The sequence below is a fragment of the Pithys albifrons genome, chromosome 17 (assembly GCF_047495875.1).
Source record: "Pithys albifrons albifrons isolate INPA30051 chromosome 17, PitAlb_v1, whole genome shotgun sequence".
NCBI classification, from domain to species: Eukaryota; Metazoa; Chordata; class Aves; order Passeriformes; family Thamnophilidae; genus Pithys; species Pithys albifrons.
This window is the reverse complement of record NC_092474.1, coordinates 1299012-1321137: the sequence shown is the minus strand read 5'-3', so window position 1 is coordinate 1321137 and position 22126 is coordinate 1299012. Positions and strand designations below refer to the sequence as shown.

The window sequence follows — 22126 nt, the reverse complement described above, 5'->3', positions numbered from 1 at the left end:
CAAGAGTACCTGGTGACCAGGGCAGCAGGGACAAGACAACACTGCATCAGCTGGAGCTCTGGAATACTCAGTATGGAGCAAACTACACAAACATTGCAAGGACTCCTCTTGGCTCTCTACTTTACACAGAGGGAAGTTCATCATTAGAATGACTTGCACAAAAAAGGGTCTTATTTCACCAAGATCAATTTTAAAAATACTTACTGCTTTTTAATGTGTAGACCAGCACATCTATGGCTTCTAAAGTGACCAGAACATTGACTGATCATCCTTTAGTTTAGGGGACTACAACATTCTTCAGTCAAATGTTATCCATAGAAATTATTTCCCTTAGTGGTCTCTCATGACTTTGCTCTTTGGGATTGCAGACCTGCAGGGCTGGTTTCAATCCATGAACTGTAAACATGGCTCAGTTAACCTAAACAGGAATGGAAATGTCTTCAAATCATTTAAGCATGCACAAATGAGAAGGGAAAGAGGGGGTACTAACATTAAGCAGAAGTCATCAATATCTAATATTAAGACAAAACTAAATCATTCTGGTGCTGCCTCCCCTCTTCTGTACAATGTTTGACAGTGAAATCCAACTCACCCATTTTGCTGCTTTCATCACTTTGCCCCTGCAGACTAAAAATGCATTCCCAGTAAGTTCTTAAAATAAAAAACAAATCCTTTAAAAGAAAATGTAACTTTATTTTGAAATTTTTAAATGTCATTTCTATCAATTTAGACACACTGTTTGACATTATCAGATCAGTGAATTTACAGTGACTCATGGATAAAGATTTGGCTTTTACATTCAAATGTTAAAATACTTCAGAATAGCTTTGTCTTGTTATTTCCAGACCAGAGACACTAAGGAGCATTTTATTTTGCCTTTCAACCACCTTTGTAATTAACAGACTTTTGATATCTGCTGTACTGGAAGGGGAACGTGCCAAACACCAAAGGAATTACTTTGTTGGAATGAAGTGAGTACCTTAATTACAGTTCCAGATTTAAGACTCATTCACAGTAGCATCAAAAAGCAGTGCTAAGGACAAAGACGTGATATTTTAGAAAATCTATTTTCCTCAAGTAGACTGCAGAACCTGCCCCAGTGAAAAGCCTCTTTATGAAGATAAAAAGGTCTTGCTATCCAATGTTAACATCATTCAGTCCTAAAGTTTATCAAGTTTTGTCCTGTTTTCATAATTATTCTGGAAACTATTTGATTACTATCCTAACACAATCTTTGCATTAGTGTTCCACAACAAAATTCAATTCAGCTATCAATCTTAATTATGCTGACTTTATTGCTTACTACAGTTTATTTTCTTACTCTAGCACTAACTTGAAATTGGTCAAATCTCTTCACTGCAAATGTCTTCTGTTTATCTAATTTGCCTATTCTGGCAAGGAGTGTGTCCCTCAAGCATGTACAGCATAATTAACTGTTCCAAAGTGAATGCCAGATCACCACTCTACAAGAGGCACAGCCTCCCTACCAAGCATCTGAGAAGTTCAAAACTCCTCCAGTTTGTAACAACAATCTAAGTTCCTGGGAAAAAAACCAAAACAAGCTTAGAAATTCTCTTTACACTGCTCTGATATGCTGACAGGGGGAATCTCACAGGAAGGTACTCAAAACAGTTTGGATTCCTTTGCATGCACCTCGGCATGACAGGCTGCTGTGCCTTCAGTCAGCAGGCAGCACCTCGTGGAAGATCTGGGACAGCAGCACCAACTTTCTGCTGGAATAAATCCTTTCTAGTATTAGCAAATTTAGGGCAGGGGGAAGCACAGATTTTGTTTCATAAAACACTTCTCAAATCTCACATAGTACATTTACTATTTACTCCCCCACCTTTATTTCCACTGTCTGATGAACCATCATCAACAGTGTGCCAGGAATGCTCTTACTGCCTGATCCCAGAGTCTGCTGCGCTTCAAGCAGCACCGGCACATTCCTTGCTCAGTACACAGCAGCAAGTGGGAAAGGTCTGCTCTATTAAAGAAACAGGAATGCAATCCTGTTGGGAAAGTCTGTTAACCTACCTAATCCACAGGAATGATGATATGTAGCTTAACACCCAATGAAACAAGTGTATTCATGAGCCTTTACAGTTCTGCCCCGATGCTGCTTTCACATTTGTTTTATTCACTCTTTTGGATGACTGCAAGTGTTTCCACTATGGAAAAGAAAGTTAGCACAGTACATTTGCATGACTGGGGAATGGATTTTTCTGAAGACACCTTCCAAAGGGCAAAAGCTTAGAAAAAACAACCTGAATGTTGAATTCAGTTCCTTATAAAGTCCCTTGTAAAAAAAAAATTAAAAAAAGTCAACTAAAAAAAAAGGAAAAGAAAGAAAGAAAGAAAAAAGTAAGGAAAAACTGCAAGGCCCAGGATGATTTTATTGCTTTTCTTCAGTTTTTTCCTTGGTCTCCTTCTTCTCAGATTCTCTGCTCTCTTCCTTTACAGAAAGGTCTTCTAGTTTTTCAGCAACTTTATCAGCACTATCATTTTTGTCTGTGCCTGCTAAAAGATTCATTAGAAAGAGTGTTAAAGAGAGGGAGAAATGGATTTTCCTGATAGAGGGGAAAGAGTGGGGAAGTGGAGGGTGAGAGGGGTGGGGAGAGACAGCTGGAATTCAGAATACAAACAAAAATAAAGACATTCTCCACATTCTGTTTCTTTTCCTCTGGTAATTGTTACCTCAGAATTAGAGAACTATCACTTGCATAAGTTAATCACTACATGAGGGCCTAATTACAGGAACTGAGGAATGGGCAACATCTGGCCAGCTGTGCTGCTGCCAAAGCCAAGCTCCATACAGAGTCCAGACAAGTCCCCAGCTTCTTGTCATCTTAAAAATACCCCAAAAGTTCCCCAGTTTGAAACTGGAGAACAGGAATTCTTAAGACTGGAAAATTCCAATCTAAATATCTTGAACAATGCTGATGCAGACCACAATTACTCAGAAAAGATGGAAGTGTTTATTTGATATGGTGTGATATTGTCACACAGGCAATTCTACAAGTTGGTGCCATAATCTAGTAAGGGACCTGTGAATAAATGCTACAACTTCATACATATTTACAACTTTAAAAGCATTAAGTATTATACTTGCAGAATCATATTTTTGTGGAATTTGAGAAAGGGAAGTGGAAGGAAGGAACAGCACTGTGGTTGCAGTGTTCTCAGTTCATTTGTGTCCTGCAAGCCATAAGTACTTCTCAAGTAGCCTCTAAAAACGTTATGTCCCAACAGCAACTGTAACAGCCTTCCACAGGAAGGAAGGCCATCGTCACTGGTGTGAGCCATTACTCTTGCAGACAGAAAAGCACCTGAACTGAAGGCTGCAGTTCAGCACAGAGTGAGTCTGCTGGAACATGACACTCCAGGGGACTATAACCACTCACACAGTTAGAAAACGTGGCACAGTTACACTGAGACTACCTTACCTTTCTTTGCTGTCTTGCCTACTTCATTCCTGCATTCTTCAAACTTTGCCTTGAATTTCTGTGCATCTGTTTCAGTAAAGAGAAAACATTTTTTCTTTAGTTTTACTGCCTTGCAACATTGAATACTTCAGATCTTGAGGAAAGACACCCAATGAAAAGCTGTGTAAACAAAATGTTTAGGCACTTATGAAGCAATCTACTAAATCACACAAGATGCAAAATTCTCCAATAACATCTTTGTGCAAAAGCAGTTTATTTTCTTCAGCAAGTCTACTGAAGCAGCTTATTTTGCAAAATATTATGGAATGCCAGCAGGAGCTGTTTTGTAGTTATTGCAACTCCCAGCTGTCTCTAGCCTACAGGAACAGGAATATGATGTCAGAGACTGCTAACAAACTATGTATGCAAAAGACTGAAGATCAGCTTTGAACTACTATCTTTAACAGCTTTGTTACATCCTAACAGTCTCCCACAACCTTACCATAACTTGGTGTTCTCAGCATCAGCAAGGGAAGGTAATGCCTGTTTCAGCAGTGCAGCATTCAGACTGTACCCAAAGGCTGGGCTCAAGACAGTCTTGACTACAAGAGCTAAGAATGCAGAATTGTCGTGATGGTTTGGTCCAAGCCACCACCTGACTCAACAGTCATTCCAACCAGCTGATCTAGATACAGAACGTTTCTACACAAACAATACAAGCAACAAGAGACAAAAGCAGAATGGGCAAAGTGCTTCCTAACACCAGAACGACAAAGCAGGGGATTTGTTATGCCAGGCCGGTCTGGCTGACCACACGAGGTCACTGTTGCCCCACAGACATTCTGAAGGTACTATGAAACTACTCCAGAAGTGTTTGTATGGATTCCTTTTCAAGCATCTCAAACAGGAGAGATACCCTGAAGGACATACTTTGGTCTGTTCACCTGTCACCTGCTCAGCCAGTACTGCAAAGGGCAAACAGGAAGAAAGGACTTTTCCCCCCAAGACAGAACATTCAAAAATCTGAACAACCTCCACCAGAAAGAAGGAAAGGCCTTTCACAGATGAGTAAAGTTACTAAACCCCTTAATGTCCTTTTGGATTGTAAAGCAAGCACTAAGCAAGTGGACCAGAAAGATTTGTTCAGCTTAACAATACAATATTAAGAGACTTAAGAAAAGGAAAGAAGCAAGATACACTAAGTTCTTCCCAGATGCAGGCAAATACATCTAGTATTAAAATAGCCTTTATGATCCATCTAGTAGGTAGGCAGAAAAGGAGGCTAACACACTGTAAAGCAAGAATTGCAACACTTTTTTAATTTTGCTTCTTTAAAAAAAAACAAACAACAAAACAACATAAGTCCTCCTCCACCCAAACACTTCTTTGATTTAATCCCAGCTGATCCATAATTAGTTACTTTGCTGTTCTGGTACTCAGTGTAGTCACTCCAGAAAAGCTTGCCAACTAGTATGATGGGTTTGACTAGCACTTTCCCCTGAGAGTTCCATTTAATCAAAACAAAGAAGATACTACATCCTTAATTTAAAAAAAACAACTACTGAGATGTTCTGCTAATGCAGATAGACCAGAAATATCAGGTCAGGCTTTCCCTGCTTCTAATGCAAATATCTAATCTGAACTACAATTCAGCACCTGAGCTAAAGGAATGCAAGTTGCATCTGAGTCTCTACACCACTTTTAGTTTTATTCTAATTGGCACTGCACTTGCATGAAATGGTTTAGGTTAAAAAAAGTGCCTAGAGCAGAAACTGTGCAAATATCACTAGAGATCTAATTGCTACACTGTTTGTCAACACATATGGTTAAGTGATTAACAGACTCCTCTCAGATAAAGAAGTAATTAGCTGACAGTACCATGCAGGGGTGAGATATGGCATATCTACAGCAGAGATTTACAGCAGTGTTTAAACATGCAGTGCAACACAACAGTTTAAATCAGTGTAAGTTGAGAGCCAGGACACTCACTCTCTGCGTTTAAAAACCGGATTGCCAGGAGCTCAGGCTTGGGGCATTCATCTGCAAAGTCAGCATGTGTGTTCCAGACCCACGCCCTGTCGCTGCCAGCGTTAGGCTTCAGCTCCATCAGGGGTGTGACTGAAAGGAAAGCAGCAGAAGATGTACAGAGCACAACAGTAAATGTTTGCCACACCAGCCTCCATGAATCTGACAACGGGCTGCAACAGCCACGTAAAGCACTTTACACAGAATTACTTTGGATAAACAGAAGACAGTGGTGCCCATATGCAATTTTCCTTAAATTATCAAATAAAACAGTGCAAGACCATCAGTGTGTAGGAGGATGCTGGATTTCTTTTGTTAAGAAACTGATGGTTTCGTTCAATTTTTTGTTTAAAACAGATGACTGTGACACTAAGAGTTGCAGTTACTAAGCACAACTCTGAGGTACAGGCAAATGATTTAGGAGGAAAAGGTATCCAGACAGACAAACAGCACTCATTCTTCTTTTACACACTGAAAACACTACCAAAAATTAATTAAAAAACCATTATTCCTTCAATTAGTCATCAAATAGTTAATTTCTCTCCCATCAGTTTAAAGCTGTAGTACAGAATTCTGCAGCACTGCAAGGTGCACACAGTGTATTTTCAATCTGTTTGTTCCCTCCCAGTAAATGGAGCCCTTTCCCTTCAAGATGCTACAATTACTTCACCTGACTGACTGGGGAAGTTCTCACACTGCTATAAAACTTGGAACATCACAGACATGCCAAGTTTAAGCAGGGCTATTTTCTCCTTGGTCCCCTGGGTCCTGTCAAGTTCAGGAGAAATCTGAAGAGTCTACTCCCTTCCTTGCATTTTTAAAACATAGAGATCAAATTACATTTTGTTCCATTCAATGTGTTGCAAAAATGAGGAGTCCTTTTGTCTGCCTGTGAGTCAGCATAAATTCAATAAAAAAATATATACTGAGAGCAGCTTTTCCAGGAAAAAAAAACCCAAACGTTTGACAGAGACAGTATAAATTTATCAGTCATACAGCAGTATCCAGAGACTGAAGGAAAAAACCTCCAGCTTCCTTCCATTAATAAAATAAGCCCTCAGGGGTTTTGATGCTTGTAGCCTTGTGTGAAAGCAAGACACAACTATATTTACAGTCCAATATAAATGTGATGCCTGTTTAAAAAGATGTGCAGTAACTCTCTAGCTGCTACTAAACCCCCCGAGTTCTTAATCTACACTGTACAGTGGCACAAACTCATGTTTTAACACAAAGTAACAAGTCCTGTGCTGCATAACGTACTATAATGGTTTGCACAGATTTTGAGAGTTTTATCCCTCCGCATGAGGAGGCGAATTGTTCCCTTCTCCTTGTGCTTCAGGAGCTTCACATCACCAGTTCCTCGTTCTTTCCACTCAGGATGCTCATTCTCAGATGCAAACCGGAAGAGCTTCGCTCGCCTTGGAGGAAAGAGAAGTTCATTAGTCTGCATGCAGGAGTATTAGAAAACAGCACACTTGACTGAGCAGTACAGCTGTTCCTAAAAGCCACACATGGCAAGAAAACAATTTTTTATAAGGCTCCCTGTTCTAATTCAACCCATAGATTTAGAAACTCATATGAAAATTTAATAATAAACTATTAGGAATGATGTCAAAATTACATTAAAATTCAACAGGTTCTGGACACTCTTTGGGATGACAAACCCATTTGGTGTAGCAACCTTCTAAATTCAGGTAATTAATTAACAGATTTTGCTATGGCCAGAGTTGTTAAATACACTACAAATACAACTGCTTCACCTACCCAGCAGTATTGACAAAATTTAGCAGCTTAACACTAAGTAAAGACTTTTGTAAAATTCCAAGCCCAATGTTTGATGAACTATTAACAAAGTGCCTCACCCTCCAGAGTCACTCATTTCCTTTTAACTCCCAGAGCTTACTGGCCACTATCCTTCAATCAAGAATGAAGGAAACTCAGTGCTGCACTGCAGGGCAAAGGATCTGCTCCAGAACAGCTGAATCTTCCAAGCTCCCAGTGTGCCAAACAACAAACAGGAGCAGTTTGGGATATTGGTTATAACTAACCCAAGACACAGTCTGAGCTCTGCTAAAGAGTTCAAGGCAGTGCTACAGGAAACAAAGTCCCTGCTCCCACAAGATAGACATAAAAATGTAGGGGATAAAGACTTGTAATAAACCAGGTCCTTCAGGAGAAAGTGCCAAATGTTGGAGCTGCTCTAACAGAGGCTCTGATGCAGATTAACTGACCAAAGCAAGTCATCACTCCCAAGTCCAGCTGGCATTCAGTAGGTTTAACTATCAGAACAACCAGCATTCAAAAAAAAATTCTTTCCTCTATCACCCCTTTGTGGACATGCAGATTAACCTGCAGAGCACTGGAACTTACACTTGTTTCACTACCACAATCTTTTGAAATAAAAGTTCAAAAAAAAAGAAATTCCATGTGATACTGCACATCACATGCAGAGAGGCCAAAGTGTCAGAGATCTCACTATACTACCTGGCAGAAACTGCCCATCCCTTCAGTTATTACAAGAATGTGCAGAAGAACTCAAATCTCTCTTCCAGATGTGCAATACCATCCTGTGATTAAGTAAAACCAGTATTTTTTAAACCTATTTAAAGAAAGCATATCAGGGATCAAATTCAAAACACTTCTTAAGCCTTTAGGCTACACTTCTTTTCAGGCAGATCAAGCTCTCCTGATTTAACAATAAGCCCAATCTAAAGATAAAACTGTTTAACACAACAAAGAGGTACTGCCACAAATGCCCCAACACTGCACTGCACCTACTGCTTTTGTTATTTCACTATATTGCACATCACCCTTTACACAGGGAGACAGCCCAGCAACACTACAAACATCTCATTTCTTTCCTAACAAGATTCTTGTTTCACATTTTGATCACACAATTTCAAACCTGTAATTATTACCTAAGTTGTTGTTTTGTTTTATGCTAAACAATTCTAAGACAGATTTGTACCATCAGCTCCCTTCTACTGCTACAAACTTGAGTTTGTTGGGGCATTATTGTCCACCCCCAACTCAATCTCTGCCCTCACAGTCAATACCAACCAAATTAGATCACAGCTTCATACTGAGATTCCTAACAAGTTACCCAGATGTTCACAAACACAGTCAAGTTAAAGCTTAATAAACATTCAGATAATAGAGCAAATTATTCTACTTACATCTTAAAGAGTTCTTCCTCATCCTCTTCCAGAGTTTTTATTTCTTGCTCAGGAAGGGAAACTATGGGCTCAAAGTGAGGATCGTGGTTAGAGTCATCTGCATTTTCAGTAGAGGTATCGTGCTCCTCGTGTGCTTCCTGAGGGGGAAAGTAACACAGAACTGTGGAACTAAAGTACTTATAGCTGTGTTTAAAATCAAAACATTTGTGACTTTTCAGCAATTACACCTTAGCAGTTGAAATGCCCTGTAACAGTAAAGAAAAATTATTATAGCAGAAAACCAGTGGCTTTGAAGTCATCACACAGTGACACTAAGAAATAAAGAGGTGCTGATGCAGTGTGAGGTGTTTTAATCCTACCACTCATCAACTGTGCAGATGTTTGGCCTTGGAGCAATAGCTCTTGGTTATGGAAAAGTAATTTCTTCACTCATTTTTCCTACATAATGTGTTTTATGCTACTAAAGCCCTACTATTTAGTGCCTAATGACCCATCATTAATGGGAAAAATAGAAAAAAATTCCACAACATCAAACCAACCACCTAATCCACCTTACAAGACAAACTACATCCCAAGTCCATACTTTTGTTTTATGTGTTAGAATCACCCACAGACAAAGGTATTTTGGAGGCCCAACTCTAAAATTCATGCAATAATTTCAGTTTTTTGTTTTAAGACTCGACAAGGAACTTTATTTTACAGGTAAATGGTCCAAACACTATTTCTAACTAAAGTTCTTTAGGAATCTGCCGTAGGGCTCGTTAAGCCTGAGAACAGATTTTTACTTTGTGCCCAGGCAGGTAAATGATAAACATCTCCAGCAGTTCACACGTACGGGCTGCTGAGAAACACTCGGTACACAGGCCTAGAAGGGAGACTCATATGCAAGTTTAATGAAGCCACAAAACAGCCATCTCAGGACAAGGGAACTGATGCGGGCTTGGCTTTTTTTTGGTGCTGCTTGAATAACAGAGAAAGGAAAAACAGTTTATATTAAATATATATCATTATTAATATATTATATATACTAAATATTAATCCTATTTTTACTTTACAGATGAAAGAGTCCACTCATACAGGCTTTATGCAGAGCATCTTTCACAGAGAAGGTATGCACCACAAGAACATAAAGGAACTGAAATAAAGCAGCCTATTTTTACCAAAAAGAAAAAAAAAAGAAAATAGGGTCGGTGAGAATTAGGTAAGAAACGCTGCAAAGTAAAATCTACTTGTGTTAACAACGTCACACCAGCTCTCGTTAGTTTTATGCCCTCAGAATTGCAGCGTGGGTGGAAAAAAAAAGCAAGAAAGGCATTAAATTACATCTATTTTCAAAAAACAGGAAAAGGAGCATTAGCCAAACTTTTACACATTGTCTTCTCCTGTGTAAGAAGCACGTCCCGCCTGGCAATTCATCATCCATTCTGCGCCCGAACGATTAATTACAGAAGGCATGAGAAATGCACCATTCACAGACACCACATGTGAGAACGTGGGTCCCGTTATCACGACACCGCCGCGATATAAAGCACGTGAGGAGCTGCTGTGGCGTGAGGGGTCCGGCCAGCGGGGCCGCGGGAGGGGCAGAGAGAGGGAGAAGTTGGAGGAGAAAAAAGGAGGGAAATGGGGAGAGGGATCACCCCAAAGCACCCGGGGCGCTCCGGGGAACGGCCGGGGCGGTGGAGCGGCCGCCCCGAGCGGCCACACGTGCCCTGAACGGCCGCGGCCCCCGGCGAGGCCCAGCGCCCGTCCCGCCCGCCCCGGGCCCTGCCCGCCCCCGACCCCCGCGCGGGCCCCACCTGTTCCCCTCACCCTCCCGGCGCGGCCCCGCCGTCCCCCCCGTGCCCGCCGCCGGCCCGCGGCCGCCCCTCACCGCGGTGTCCGCCATGGGCCCGGTCTCGGCGCTGCGCTCGCCGCTTCCTGCCGCGCGCCCCGCCCGCCTTTACCTCATTCCCGCAGCCCGCGCCGCGCCGCCGCGGGGCACGATGGGGCACGGTGGGACCCGCCCGCCGCCCGCCGCCCGCCCCGCCCCAGCGCCCGCCCCGCTGCTGGCCCGGCCCGGGCTCCGGCACCGCTGCCCGCCCCCGGTACAGCGACCCTCGGCCCCGACCCCGAGCCCCGGCCCCGACCCCGACCCCCGGCCCAGCGGCCCCTGGCCCGGCCCGGCCCCTCCTTTCCCCCGCCCCGAGGAGCGATTTCGTGGTCCCGTTTCCCGGGTGTTTTCCCAGCGCCCCCCGCGCCATGGCCGCGCGCGCGAGGGGCGCTCAAGATGGCGCGCCCGCGTGAGGGGGGAGGCGGCCTCGGAGCCGCTCCCTTTGTTACGGTGACCGAGGGCCGGGCCGCCCCCGTGTGCGAGCAGCGCCAGAGTCGAGCGGCAGAGACTGAACAGCCGCTCGGCCGCCCCTCTGCCATCGTTCCCCTCGCACCGGCCCGGCCGTGACGCCGCGCGGGGCTGGGCCGGCCGGGCCGAGGGGCTGGCGGGGCCATGGCGGAGGGACCGGAGCGCGGCCCGGCCGGCCCCGACGCGGCTCCCGGGGCGGAGGCTGCTGATGGCGCCGGGCCGGAGAGCCGCGCCGGGCCAGACTCCGCGGAGAGCCCCGACGTGTACAGGTACATCAAGGGAGACTTGTTCACTTCCGAGATCTATAAAGTAGAGATCCAGAACCTGCCCAAATACATCGGGTTTAACGACGTGAAAAAGTTCCTTGCCAAGTACGGGCTGAACCCTCACAAGATCAAACTCTTCGGGAAGCAAACGTTCGCCTTCGTGACGTTCAAGAGCGAGGAGGAGCGGGACAAGGCCATGCGGGTGCTGCACGGCGCGCTCTGGAAGAGCCGCCCCCTCAGCGTGCGCCTCGCCAAGCCCAAAGCTGATCCCATCGCCAAGAAGAGGAAGCAGGAGGAGGACTCGGAGCCGGGGGAGCCGAAGCGCCCGGTGCCCTCCGGAGAGGAGCCGCTCAGCAAGCGGATCGCGGACGTGGTGACCCCGCTGTGGAACGTGCCCTACGAGGAGCAGCTGGCCCAGAAGAAGCAGGAGTGTGAGCAAGTGCTGCAGAGGCTGACAAAGTAATTCCCGTTTGTAACGCTACTGTAATGTGTGCAAGACTTGGCCTTAGGATGGGATGTAGTTAAATTCACACCAACTGCTACCTCTAAAATGAAGTGAGTTAGAGGCAGGTCAAAACTTGGATGCCCTGTCAAAGTACATACAAGACACTTCGCGATGGTAGGGCCCAAAAGCTGTTCCAGCTGACAAAACTTGCTGTTCTTGGTCAGCTTCAAAAGATAGCTAAATGAAGGGGATTTGGTTTTAAAGTCTGTTGGTCCATAATCAGCAGTATGTGCCCTTAAAAATGGTATTGGCAAAGGGTGTAAGAGGTAATCTGTAGAGATGGTAAATTACTATTAGGATTTTCTCTTTTAAAATCCTTTCAAAACTTCTGTCTCTTGCCTTACCTGGATAAAATCGGCATTCCTTTCATGTAGGTACACTGATAATCCAGTACATAGGATTATAACCACCTTTAGCCCTTACTGTTTCAGGTTACAGTTCATAGTAAAGTTGGAGAGGGTTTGCCTGTTGAGAAATTCTGGAGAAAATAATCCTCTATCTGATAATCTGATGCTTTTTTGTGCCTATGCAGAAGAAAAGAAAGAAAAATGTTTTGTACAGCTGTTGACCTTAATTTTTCTAAATGTGTGTTTTACACTTTCTGATTTGGGCAGGGAGATAGGAAATAACAACAGAGCTTTATTACCCTGGTTGTTCCTGCAGAAGCAGAAGTTTAACAAATTGTGTTGCCCAGTGGAGGGAGTGAAAGCGTCACCGTTACAGGTAAAGTGATCTCAGGTAAAGTGTGGAGTGGGGTTAATGAGCCGAGGGTTGTGTTTGTTATTTGGGTTTATGAGACAGTAGACAAGTTGAGTAATTGACTTCATCTTGCTATAATTGATGAATTATAACATTGTTGCCTTTGATTTAAATACTGTGTGGAAATATTTCCAGGCAGCAGAAAAATAGACTCAATTAACTGGATATTCTAACTTTGAAATGAATGTGCTGTCCCTGCAGGCCTGGGATGTAAAGCTCATACATTCTTCAACAGAGAGAATAGTTTGCTCTTTAGATAACAAGATTTACTAAAACTTTTCATTGTTATTCTTAGTTCACACACATCAAAATCCATGAATGTCTTCCATATGAACTAAATGTCCTGTGTCCATTTGCAAATGCATTTTAACCACATGAGATTTGTTTCAGGAGAAACTTGGCATGTGCAAATAAGTGCTATATAAATATCTTACATAACTTTATTTTAAATCTAGACCGAATATCGCAACAAATGTGAGTTCTTGATTGGGATTGGTGTAAATCAAGAAGACAAAACTGTGGGTTGTCGTCTTGGCAAATATAAGGGTGGTACATGTGCTGTAGTGGAGCCATTTGATACTGTTCACATTCCTGCTATTGCCAAAAAAGTAGTAAAAGCTTTCCAAGACTACATAAGGTGAGCATAAGTAAAATGAGTTATCCATAAAGGTTTTGGTATCTTACTCAAAAATATTTATAAAATTAAATATTATGAAAGCTTAGTGTTTGTTCTCAGCTTTAAGACCTAAGATAGACCAGTCTCAATTTGTGGTGATTTCTTTAATGCTTCCACCTTCTGCCTGAATCCCAGGGTATTTCTGCCTTGCTCTTGCTGGGCTGCTCTCAGGTGGGGGGACAGGTCCCAGCTGAGCACAGGTTTGCTGAGAGCAATGGGATGTGTAACTCTCACTAAAAGGTACATGTTAGTCGGGAGCTTCTTCCACTAACTAAAGAAATAATCTGAAAAAGGCCTTTAAAAGGAGGAATCTCAATAGCAAAGGTCCATTGCTTCCTGGGATGAAGAGAAGAATCAGCAAGGAATAAACCAAAAGTTGCATATTTATGCAACAATAATTTTTTAGAAAAATGAGTGCTTTAAATAGCAATTAAATCCTCAAAAATTGAAACCTCACAAGAATCATGAAGATGGAGGGTTTGAACTTGGTATGAAGCAGAGAAGCCAGTGAAGGCATTACACAAAGTTGTGTCATTCTCTGAATGTGGTGAGAAGCTGCCTCTTGCCTCTGTAATTTTAGATGGGTTAAAACAGGCAAAAGGAATTTGAGGAGTATGGACACATTATTTTGCTTTAGGAGACGTATTCACGAGTCACTGTTTTATCTTTGTTGAGATGTGGGAGTCCTTCTTTTCTTGACAAATCAACGTAGCCTCTGTACTTTACACTTTATTCCATCACTTTGCATAGTGACCTTTTGTATCACAAAAACCTGTTTCATGTTGTGCCACAAAGAAAATTCTCTGTATAATAACGGAGCTTTTGCAAATTGCAGGTCAACTCCATACTCCGTGTACAGCCCCGAAACGTACGAGGGGCACTGGAAGCAGCTCACGGTCCGCACCAGCAGGAACGGCCACATCATGGCCATTGCTTATTTTAACCCTCAGGTATTTCAGTTGATATAAATGTGCAGCTCAGACACACGGCTTTAAAAGTCCTTAAATTTGACTTTATGCTTTGTGCATGAAAAAGAGAAATTGAATAATTAGTTGGTGTAGTTTACTTTGCATCACTACTCTGTTTAGACTGATACATGGAAAGGAACAAGTAATTAACATGCTTGCAGGTGGTGTACCTTTAATCATTAAGTCACTCAGATGATTATTCTTCCCTCTCTCAAATGAAACTTTTAGAAATTAAGTAAAGAAGAGCTCACTGACTTGAAGATCTCTCTGGCAAAATACTTCACTGAAGGAACGGGAAAGAGCAGTGGTGTCACTTCTCTGTACTTTGTGGAAGAAGGACAAAGGTGAGGGAGCTGATTTCCCTGGAGGAGATTTGGTGGTGGCTGGATTTTTTGGGTTTGCAAAAAAGCAGGCAGCACTTTCACAACACTGTTTCATCTATTTTGTAGAAGTAGCATCAGTGTTGCTAATTTGTTCCTTGCATTTTCCACAAGAGCCTTCTGAAATTTCCCGTTCCCTGGATAAAGGCAGGTGGAGTTCCAGTGGGTGAACTGGAACTGGGTGGGCTGTTGCTGTCAACCTGGGGCAGTGTTCACTGCAGTAGATGGATGTCTGATTATTATCAAGTAACTTCTACCTCCTTTCTTCCCTATTTATGTGATTTTCTTTTTTAATCTCTCCATCCTCCTTCATAGAGCACAAGGCTCACACCAGCTTCGTGCAGAGACAGTGTAGGTCCTACTGCAAATATCAGTGGAACAGTTGCAAACTGCAAGACAGAAATGGCCAGGAAGAGTCTCTAAGAGATGATAAATGTTACTGCTTAGGATGTAGCACTACAGTCTTTAGGATGAGGACAGCTTTGGTAAACAGTTTAACGTGTTTTGTCTTTTTTTTATCCTCTACATTTTGTGTCCCCCTTCCTCTCCCACCCCCAGGAAATCTCCCAATCTGGAAGATCTGCCTTTGGAGCACGTGGCTGGTGATAAGTACATATATGAAGAGCTCCTTGGCCTAAAATTTAGAATTTCTCCTCATGCCTTTTTTCAAGTAAGGATGATGTGAACTTGCTCATTTAATTGGATTTGCACTAATGCCCTTGAGCTTGACAAACGCTGTAGAACAAGATATTATATACTAGAGAGTTAATCTTTTGTATTTGGTGTGATTAAAATACATCTTCTGGCTGTAAAAGCAGTGAATGAGTATAAACTTAATGCTTTACTAAGACCAATTAAAACACATTTGCTATTTATGAAGTAGCAGATCTGTTGGAAACTTAATTTCCCAGGTGAACACCCAAGCTGCAGAGGTTTTGTACACAGCCATTGGGGAGTGGGCACAGCTGAGCCCGGAGAGCACCGTGCTGGACATCTGCTGTGGGACAGGAACCATTGGCATCTCTTTGGCAAAGGTGGGCCCTTTCTTTTCCTGCACTTTCAGCTGCTTTGAACTATTTTAGCTAATTTTAATGGTACTTAAAATGAAAGAAAATACTTGTTAACATGTTGCATTTCAAATATGTATCCTAATTTGTTCAATTAATTTCTGTTATGAAAGCTCACCTTTGTGTTGAGCAGCCTAAATTACTTTGAAACTAATTTAGGCAGAAGAGGCAGTAGTTCTGTGAGACAGCTAAAATTCACTAGAATCTTTCCACTTAACTACTCAGGGCTTTCTCAGAAAGCTCTGGATGTGAATAACCAACATTTCTTACATTTTTTTAGAGTGGAGCTTGCTGAGCATGAAAGCAAGTCTGGCTCCCAAAAAAGAAAGATGCCAGCATAACTAAAGTCTGTCTGTCACATACAGGTTGGGATAAAGGGTGTTCATCCCACAATTTCAGTTGAGAAAGTTGCTATGTATTTGCACAGGTCCCTTTCTCAGCCTTTTTTTCTGACTGCAAGGCAGTAACTGAGACCAGGGACTGAACAAAGTTCACATTAATCGCTGATGCTCTGAAAAATGGTGACATTTATGCAGAGGGATCTTTTCCCCTCAATTCTCTAGAAAGTGAAGAAGGTGATTGGAATTGAACTCTGCCAAGAAGCTGTGCAGGATGCCAAAGCCAATGCCCAGATCAATGGTGAGTTAAGCTGAAATGCAAAGGCCTTGTTTAAGAAGTAGTTGTGCAGTGAGTTGCTCTTTACCTTATCTGAGCAGCCTGGAATTACATGTTGTTGATAGTGATCTTGTCCACTTTAAACACTTAATCTCTCCTGAAAACAAATACCATGTTAGCCCATGAGATCAATTTGCCCATTGACTCAAAACTGGCTTTTTTTTTCTCCTTCAAAAGTAAAACATTTCAGTGTAAAAATGTAATGAAGCCACAGTTACCTTCCTAAATAAAATGTTAACAGTAACTGTTGTTTGTGGGGTTTTGCTTTAGTCCAGGTAATGGAAGATGCTCAAATTACTGTTGTTTAAATGATCTGAAATAACAATGATTGTTTAAATTACACTGATTTTATGGTAGACTAAATTTGTCATTTCTAAGGCATCAAAACTTAATATCCAGTTTAATCTACTGAAAAATGCTTCAGTAAGTACTCTGGTAACATCTTTTTTCTTCTAGAACTGAATAATATTGAATTTTATTGTGGGAAGGCAGAAGATATTGTTCCTTCTCTAATGAATGTCTTGGCTCCTCAGGATCTGACCACTATTGTGGATCCACCACGAGCAGGGCTCCGTAAGTTCACCAGTCAAGTTTCAACTCTGTTCTCCTAATGGGTGTTGGGTGGTGAGCCTAAGAGAACACCAATAGGCCAAGTTAGGCAGAGGCTTCAGGTAGAGCCTGAAGCAGCACGTGGGTGTTGCAGCAGTTTTGCTCATGCTGGGGTAGAACCTGGAGTTTTTCTGTTGGTGCACACAGAGCCAGCAAACAGCTGTCTTGGTTTTGCTCATCTAGATTCCAAGGTAATTCTTGCCATTAGAAGAGCTGAACATCTGAAGAAGCTCATCTATGTCTCCTGCAATCCCAGAGCTGCAATGAATAACTTTGTAGAGTGAGTGTTTCTTGCATTGGCTTAGTAAATATCCTAAGAAAAATACGTGCTGCTTGGGGAGGGGGGACTGTGGTTCCTTGAGGCTCACCTTTCACCAGCAACAGCTCGGAGCTGCTGCAGGGCAAGCTTGGAATGGGAACAGTAGGGATGGTTCTTGGGCAAGAAAAACTGCTCTTGGAGGAACAGCAGTGATGACCAGCATACCAAAACAGTAATCATTTCTTCTCCCCTTTCTCTCCCTTTCCCACCAAGCCTTTGCCGGGCCCCTTCCAACAGGGTCAAAGGAGCCTCTTTCCGCCCCGTTCGAGCCCTGGCAGTGGATCTGTTCCCTCAGACCAGGCACTGCGAGTTGCTGATCTTCTTTGAAAGGGTGGGATGTGCCAACGGGAGCGCGGCTGCAGCAGCGCCCGGCGCGGCCGAGAGCACGGCCCCAGGCTGTGGCCCTGAGGGGGGCAATGGCAGCGAGAGCACGGCCCCAGGCTGTGGCCCTGAGGGGGGCAATGGCAGCGAGAGTACAGCCCCAGGCTGTGGCCCTGAGGGGGGCAATGGCAGCGAGAGCACGGCCCCAGGCTGTGGCCCTGAGGGGGGCAATGGCAGTGAGAGCACAGCCCCAGGCTGTGGCCCTGAGGGGGGCAATGGCAGCGAGAGCACGGCCCCAGGCTCTGGCCCTGAGGGGGGCAATGGCAGCAGCCCCTCGGACACCGACGGGGGCCAGGCAGCTGCTGGCCATGGAGACACTGCAGGCCAAGAGAGGGAGTCAACTCCTGAGAGAGACTTCACAGAAACTACTTTTGCTTGTCAACTGCAGCAATAGCATCATTTCTGTACCATCCTGGTAATAAATCCCTGTACAGAGTAGTTGTAAAGCTTCTAAGTTACTTCATCATACTAATGTGAATTAAATCTCATTATCACAGAATCACAGAATGATTTGTGTTGGAAGGGACCTTAAAGATCATCTCATACCAAGCCCCCCCTGCCATGGGAACACTTTCCACTAGACCAGGTAGCTCACAGCCCCCTCCTGCCTGGCCCTGAACCCTTGCAGGGATGGGGCATGATGTACTATTAAGCCAAATCCTGTTCTTCTCTTCCTGTCTTTACATATATATAGTGGTCTCGCTCTTCGAAATGGCTTTAAATAAAGTATTCCACAACTATCTGCAGATAAAAAAACTACTTGAAATGAGGGCTGATTTTTAATGCAACACCATCCCTTCCCTGAGTGTAGCACAGCACCATTACTGACCAGCTGCTGCTCATCACCAACCAACCAACCCCTGCAGAGGGGCTGAATGCAGCACCCAATTCCCAAAGCAAAGCCATCTTAGGACCTGAACCTGTCACCACTTCCTCAGCTCTGCCAACCTGTCAAAACCATGCCCTGTGTTTTGAGTAAGCAAGTAAAGATGTAGCCACCTTAACCCTTCCATATATCATTTCACTTGCTAAATCTTCACTAAGAAGCAGCAAAGGCATATTCTTACAGAAATGCTACACTTTGCACAGCTGAAATCAGTTTTATTCTTACACTGAAGCATCACTGACATGACAATAAATCATCCTTAAGTTTCCTACAATATACAGCTAAAGCTCAGATGACTGCTCTGGCCAGGCCCTCCCCTCTGAAAACTGACAGCCAGAAATTAACTGCAGACAACAGTCAGGGCCACCCACCTTGGTAGGAATAGTAAGAAATTCTTCATTTTTGGTAAAGGCTCATTTTCCTCTCAGAGTGCTGGTGAGCCTGCTCAGAGGAATGTCTTCAGTCAAGTATTGCTGCTGGCACAGTGGTCTCTAGGAAATTCTACCTTACTGAGGCTGAGGAATGAGCAAACAAGGAATATTGCCTGTTCTTACTCAGAGTTTGAGGCTGTTACTGAAGTACTTCTGGACACTTGCTTTGTACCAAACCTCTGCCCTAGACTCCAAAGGATCTCTCCTCAGGTGTCTGCAGAGCTGTTTGAGTCGTGGCCCTGTGCAGTAAGAGACAAAGGCCGTCAGCATTTAACACAAACCCACAGCACAGCGAGGGGGCATTGCTGACACACCCCAGACTGAACAGCCCGGCGCCTGAGGCTGCACTTCAGTGCACCTGCTGGGGGCGAAAACAGACCTGGCTGAGACTCCCAGCCTGGCACAAGGTGCTCTCCAGTCAGATTCACACACAGCTACACTGACGGACTGTGATGGACAGGAACACTGTTAGAATAACCATCTTAAGTTATCAAACACATTAAATATGGCCTAAACAACGGAAATCTATTACAGGCCACAGCTGTGCTGGTATCTCCAACCTTTCCAGTGACAGCAGGTACCAAAAGAAGGACTTTGGGTTGTGACATTTCCAACCTTGACATCATTGAATTAAAAATCTCAGTTCAAGAAAACACTGATTTCATTTAACTCCAAGTGTTTAACCATTTAAACATTCAATTCCTTACGAAAAAGCTGATCTAGGACTTCCTTAACCAACGAGCCTGCACTAATTTAATTTCTATTTAAAAATACCTACAGGACTCAAGGAATAAAAGTTCCTTTTGCTAGATATGCTTAAGCTTTTGTAATACTGATCACACTGGTGCATTTTATAATATCAAACTTTATTGCTCAAAACTAATTGTCTGAAAAATACACATGTAGTACTCAAAGACCAAACACAGATTACATGATTGTGCAGAAAAAAAGCAAGCAGAGGCTCAGTGAAAATGAGGCTTTATAGTTGTACCAATTTAGCACTGGCATCAAGCAACTGCACCCAACACAACTCAAACAGCAACCACTGTTACCTGCTTGGGCAATAAGGATGGACTTTGTTTTGTTTTCCCACTTTCTCAGATACACATCAGAATACTGTAACTGATCATTTTATTTGGTTAATAACAGCATGGCTTCTTGCACTTCACATTTCTTCCCACGGAAAGTTAGGAGGCTGTCACTCCCTGAATTTCCCTCCAGGACCAAAGTACAGCTTAGAGAATTAATAAGATAATCATGATGCTTTTAAATACTTGGATGTTACAAATATATTTGTATAAAGCCTAACAGCATCACAGGAGAATGGAAGTTTACATACAACAGTTAAGTTTATGCATAATAGTCTTTCCAAACTTCTGAGTACCCAACTAATTCATCAGTTTTGTCTAATAAATATGTAAAAAGAAAGCTGATGACTGGTGTTCAGTAGGTAGCATCTGACTAGTCACTGAAGTCACAGTAAGTTTTCCATCAGTACCATGAAGGTTTGAATGCACACGAATTTAATCCTTAAAGTCAATATACCAACCACACTTTTGTCAAGAAGCACATAAGATGCAAAGCAAAACTGCCTAATCCCCAAAGGATGGAACAGCTCTTAAAAATACACTCCATCCCTACAAAAATACCCATCTTTCTCTGGATATAGAAGGGATAAATAACAATATCAGTGACAAAAGCAGCAGTTGTTTTATGCATTCATACAATCAGATCTAAACCTTTACAGCCGATTACCGAGAAAACACACAAGAGTTACAAGACAAGTTTAGGATACATCTTGAATCACACTGTAAGTGTTCATGCAGAAGCTGAAGTTAATGCAATGATCTATCCTCTATCACAGCAGCTCGTGCTTATGTGCAAATGCAAGACTGTTACACTCCAAACAATAGTAAACATTAAAACACAACAACACTCCACAATGACAAGAACAGCAGTTACGTTGTTTGTTCCAGCAGTTATTGCGCTATTTTCTGGACATCTCTCCAGTTAAAGGCTGCAGCAAGGTCTAATACCATCTTTTTTTTGTTTGTTTGTGTTTAGAATGCATAATATACGTTTTAGGCTTTGGTTCACAATGAAATCTCTGGATGTTTCAGTTAAGGGCAATGGTCACCTTGTGATTCTGGTAGTGGCAGAGTGAGGTAATGCAGCAATCCTCTCAAAATTAGTGAAAACAAATCGGTAAGTGAGGCATCTCTGGATATTCTGCAGGTGACCTGCAAATGCATTGACATTCTGATTTCAGAAAAATAAAGAAGATCTACAAGGGTGATTTGTCTTTTACAGTGCCATCCAAGTACAGATTTTTCTGCTGAAAACATATAAGCTGAAATAAAACCTATCTAAAAGAGTAATACGTTTAGGCATAGAAGATACAAGCCCTGTCTTCAGGAAAACAAACAAAAAAATCCAATAAAAACAACAAAAAGAGACAAACAGCAAATCACTGCTTGTCACTACTGCACCAATATTATATACCCTTCAAAGGATGGAGATTTATTAAAGCTATACAAAAAAAAGCCGAGGCAGTGTTTTTTGTTGTTGTTTTTTAAGACAGGCCACTTCTTTAAATAAGTTTATGTATAGTCTTCCAACTACCCGTATCCTGTTGTAACAGGATTACAACTCTTGGAACTAAAAAGCTAAATACAATAATAAAAATGGGTTGATTCATAGTTGCAGAGACCTCCGAGTGTATCTCTCAAACACAGAAACAAGACTCCAAGACTCCTCCTGTTTAACCTCAAACATCATATGCAACACATTCAAGAACATTAGCTTGAAATATAAATTAAAATCCACATAGTTCCAAAGTAATGCAGGATGTACAAGGAGGTCTTACAATACTGATGCCAACATTGTTAAAATCCAGTAGGCACTAAATTCAATATACTGCAGCACTCTCTGTGTAACGTGGTAAATAAAAACTCACACCAAAATCAAAGGAAAAACAAAACACACACAAAAAACCCCCTCGGGCCCCCAGATGCCTGTCCAGGTAAGCACCAGGAGCTGCAGCAGGTACAGAGAACTGACCTCTTTCCCTCCCACAGGAGGAGGAGTGTAGAACAGAGCAGTGCAGCTCCTGGGAACCACTGAGGCCCGGCCGCCACCAGCGTGGTCTGCACTCTCTTCTCTAAGACCAAACCAAGAAAGGGTTCCACGAGAAGACTCCCTGCAGTCACCCAGTCAGACCCCCTCAGGGAGAAGGAA

General features: G+C 42.9%; 2 protein-coding genes and 1 non-coding gene across 3 annotated transcripts; 1 reads left to right on the top strand and 2 right to left on the bottom strand.

Annotated features, from left to right (window-relative positions):
* Positions 1-669: 669 nt before the first annotated feature.
* Positions 670-10612, bottom strand: RANBP1 (RAN binding protein 1). The gene is made up of 6 exons (XM_071571757.1): positions 10500-10612; positions 8627-8763; positions 6711-6868; positions 5415-5543; positions 3447-3512; positions 670-2520 (listed from the first exon to the last, which is right to left on the bottom strand). The coding sequence occupies exons 1-6, from the start codon at positions 10512-10514 to the stop codon at positions 2396-2398; spliced, it is 630 nt and encodes a 209-aa protein (XP_071427858.1). The 5' UTR covers positions 10515-10612; the 3' UTR covers positions 670-2395.
* Positions 3237-3368, bottom strand: LOC139680153 (small nucleolar RNA SNORA77). The gene has a single exon (XR_011699317.1). It is a non-coding gene; the product is annotated as a small nucleolar RNA SNORA77 (small nucleolar RNA).
* A 110-nt stretch (positions 10613-10722) lies between the features above and the next one.
* On the top strand, positions 10723-18071 carry TRMT2A (tRNA methyltransferase 2 homolog A). Its single transcript, XM_071571756.1, has 11 exons — positions 10723-11692; positions 12353-12461; positions 12953-13134; positions 14009-14123; positions 14370-14485; positions 15080-15191; positions 15433-15555; positions 16152-16227; positions 16720-16836; positions 17056-17152; positions 17405-18071. Exons 1-11 carry the CDS (start codon positions 11112-11114, stop codon positions 17964-17966), a joined length of 2190 nt encoding a protein of 729 aa, XP_071427857.1. The 5' UTR covers positions 10723-11111; the 3' UTR covers positions 17967-18071.
* Positions 18072-22126: the final 4055 nt, after the last annotated feature.